This window comes from Etheostoma cragini, chromosome 24, assembly GCF_013103735.1.
Source record: "Etheostoma cragini isolate CJK2018 chromosome 24, CSU_Ecrag_1.0, whole genome shotgun sequence".
Taxonomy (NCBI): Eukaryota; Metazoa; Chordata; class Actinopteri; order Perciformes; family Percidae; genus Etheostoma; species Etheostoma cragini.
The window spans coordinates 1,502,704-1,505,557 of NC_048430.1; the positions used below are offsets into that span (position 1 = coordinate 1,502,704).

Consider the following 2,854-nt stretch of genomic DNA (forward strand, 5'->3'; position numbering starts at 1 on the left):
CCCTTCCTCGAAACAACGAAGGGGGGAACCAGCTGAGGGCCGCAGCAACAGTCAGCAGCAGGCGGATTGACGGGAGGAGGTGGGGAACGGTGACGGAGAGTCGGAGCCAGCGAGATCCACCCAGCTAAAGGAAAGTAAAAATGCAAACTCACAAACACAAACATTGGCACCTATTCCGGACATTAAATGTCATATTGTTTCCCCCACTGATGAGGAAAACGTTCTGAATGCAATCTCTTATTTAGAACAAAAGCAACATATAGAAAGTATTCCTACTTATGCAATGTTGTCATCTGATGCTTATAAGAAATTACCAACGATCACTTTAAATGTGCAGGGGAAAGATGTGGAGTTTTTGGTAGATTCGGGGGCAACTAATTCTGTACTTCAGAAGTCGTTGTTTCCGGATCAAAAGCTTTCAGGTAGAATTATTCTGTGCAGAAGTGCAAGTGGAGCAATTGTCCCAGAAAGGTTTTCATCCCCAATGTCGTGTGTGCACAGTGACCCAAATGATTCAGAGCCAGGGAAAAGAGCAAAATGTTCATTTTTGCTCTCTCCTCTGTGTCCAGTAAATTTGCTAGGCAGGGACCTCATGTTACGTTTTGGTGTGGGAGTGATCCCCACTGCAACAGGACTGAAGGTCGTAAGATTAGATATCACTACTCAGGATGACTCATTGTTTTCACAGAGCGCACATGGCTCCCAGCTCGTATTTCAGTGGGCTATTCCCCAGGCTCATGCAGCAGGCCTGCTGCATGAGGCCAGAAACTTGATCTCTCCTTTTGCTGAGTTCAGAGAGGAACATGACTTACACTGCACTTGTTTTGTTTCCTCGCAACGGGATGACATGTTTGTTGAAGACTTTTTCGAAGAAGAGGCTGATGAGCTTGAGTGTATTTACTTATACTGGCATGAAAACAAATGTGCAGTAGCTGTAAACTTGACTGAAAAACAGAAGGTGTTTTTCAGAGTTCAACATTCACATGCTCATATTTCTTTGTCCAAATCTCCTACAGATCAGTGGAGAAACTTGGGACAGTTTGTCCTGGACTGTGACCAGCTGACTGACTGGACTGAAACCGTGGAAGGGAATGTGTACACCTCCCCCTCCACGGGAGCTTATCGGAAGCTCCTATCACAACGAGTGACAGCCACGCGCAGTGTGTTCCAGCGGAAAGAAGCTGAAACACACACACACACGTTTTTGAATAACTCTGTGATTGTTTCACCCTCAGATATCTCTCCATTGCTGTCCCGTGTGCCGGGTCACCTGTGGGCAGCGCATAAGTATGACGTGGGGCTCATAAAAAATTGTCAGCCCGTCGTCATTACTCCTCGCTCAGATTTCAGGCCAAAGAAACATCAGTACCCACTGAAACAAGAAGCAATTAATGGAATCAGGCCGGTTTTTAACTCCCTTTTGAAAGCAGGGGTTATTGTTCCGTGCCCTGACTCACCCGTTCGCACGCCTATTTTCCCTGTCAAGAAAATCCGTGATAAGGGAAAACCGGTCGAATGGCGTTTTGTCCAAGACCTCAAAGCAGTAAATGCCGCGGTCCACGCACGTGCTCCCAACGTCCCTAACCCCTACACCATATTGCAGGGAATTCCAGGGGGGGCACAGTATTTTTCTGTTGTTGATTTGTCTAACGCTTTTTTCAGTGTTCCAGTGGACAAAGACAGCCAGTTCTGGTTTGCATTCCTGTTTGATGGTAAGGCCTACACATTCACACGTTTAGGACAGGGATTCGTCGAGAGCCCTACTATCTACAATGAGGCACTGAGAGAGAGCCTTGAAAGCTTAACCCTTTCCCCAGGCTCTGCTCTCCTTCAATATGTTGATGACTGCCTTATCGCAAGTCCAACAAAAGATCAGTGTGAGCAAGACACTATTGCACTACTGTGCCATCTGGCAGCAGAGGGGCACAAAGCTAGTTTGGCTAAACTGCAATTTGTGAAAAAAGAAGTGCATTTTTTGGGTCATGACATTTCAGCGTCAGGGAAAACATTGTCTCCATCTCGGATCGAGGCCATAATTTCCCTCCCGAAGCCGGTAACAAAGAAACAAATGATGTCATTTTTAGGGATGTGTTCCTATTGTCGTGTTTTCATCCCAAATTATGCTCAGTTAGTTCAACCTTTGGCTGACCTAATACACGGTAACAACTTGTCTGCACATGAGCGCGTCACTTGGACGACCGAGGCGAACCTGGCGTTTGTAAATCTTAAAAAAGCTTTTCAAAGCCCTCCAACCCTAGGTTTGCCAAACCCTAAACTTCCATTCACACAGACGGTGGAGGAACGTTTGGGCTGCATGACGTCTGTTCTCCTGCAGCCCCACGGTGACAGGCTCCGGCCTGTGGCCTATTTTTCTGCTAAGCTTGATCCTGTGGCAGCGGGCTTGCCCACGTGTCTTAGGGCTGTTGCAGCAGCTGAGAAGGCTCTGTCAGCATCACGAGACATAGTGGGTTATGCTCCACTAACAGTGTTAGTGCCACATGCAGTGTCACTGATCCTATTGGAGCAGAAATCTTCTCACTTGTCGGCTGCGCGGTATTTGAGATATCACACATGTTTGCTTGATATGCCCAATGTCACTGTTAAACGATGTACAGTACTTAACCCTGCTTCACTTATGCCCATGCCAGATGAAGGTGAGCCGCACGACTGTTTGGCTGAGTTGCAACACACCTGTGCGCCGCGACCAGATCTGACGGACACACCGGTGCCGAACTCAGATCGGGTGTTGTATGTGGATGGGTCAGCCTCACGCTGCCCTGACACCGGACAGGGACAGGTTGGGTTTGCTGTAGTATCAGACTCAGGAACCTTAATTGCTAAATCTCTCCCCAAA

General features: G+C 47.6%; 1 protein-coding gene across 1 annotated transcript in view; it reads left to right on the top strand.

Moving 5' to 3' along the window:
* Positions 1-2,854, top strand: part of LOC117939686 — a 3,638-nt gene continuing 784 nt past the window's right edge. Inside the window, exons 1-2 of the mRNA XM_034865176.1 lie at positions 1-1,712; positions 2,649-2,797. Coding sequence (XP_034721067.1) covers positions 284-1,712; positions 2,649-2,797 — 1,578 coding nt within the window. The 5' untranslated portion in view covers positions 1-283. The remainder of the gene's footprint in view (positions 1,713-2,648; positions 2,798-2,854) is intronic.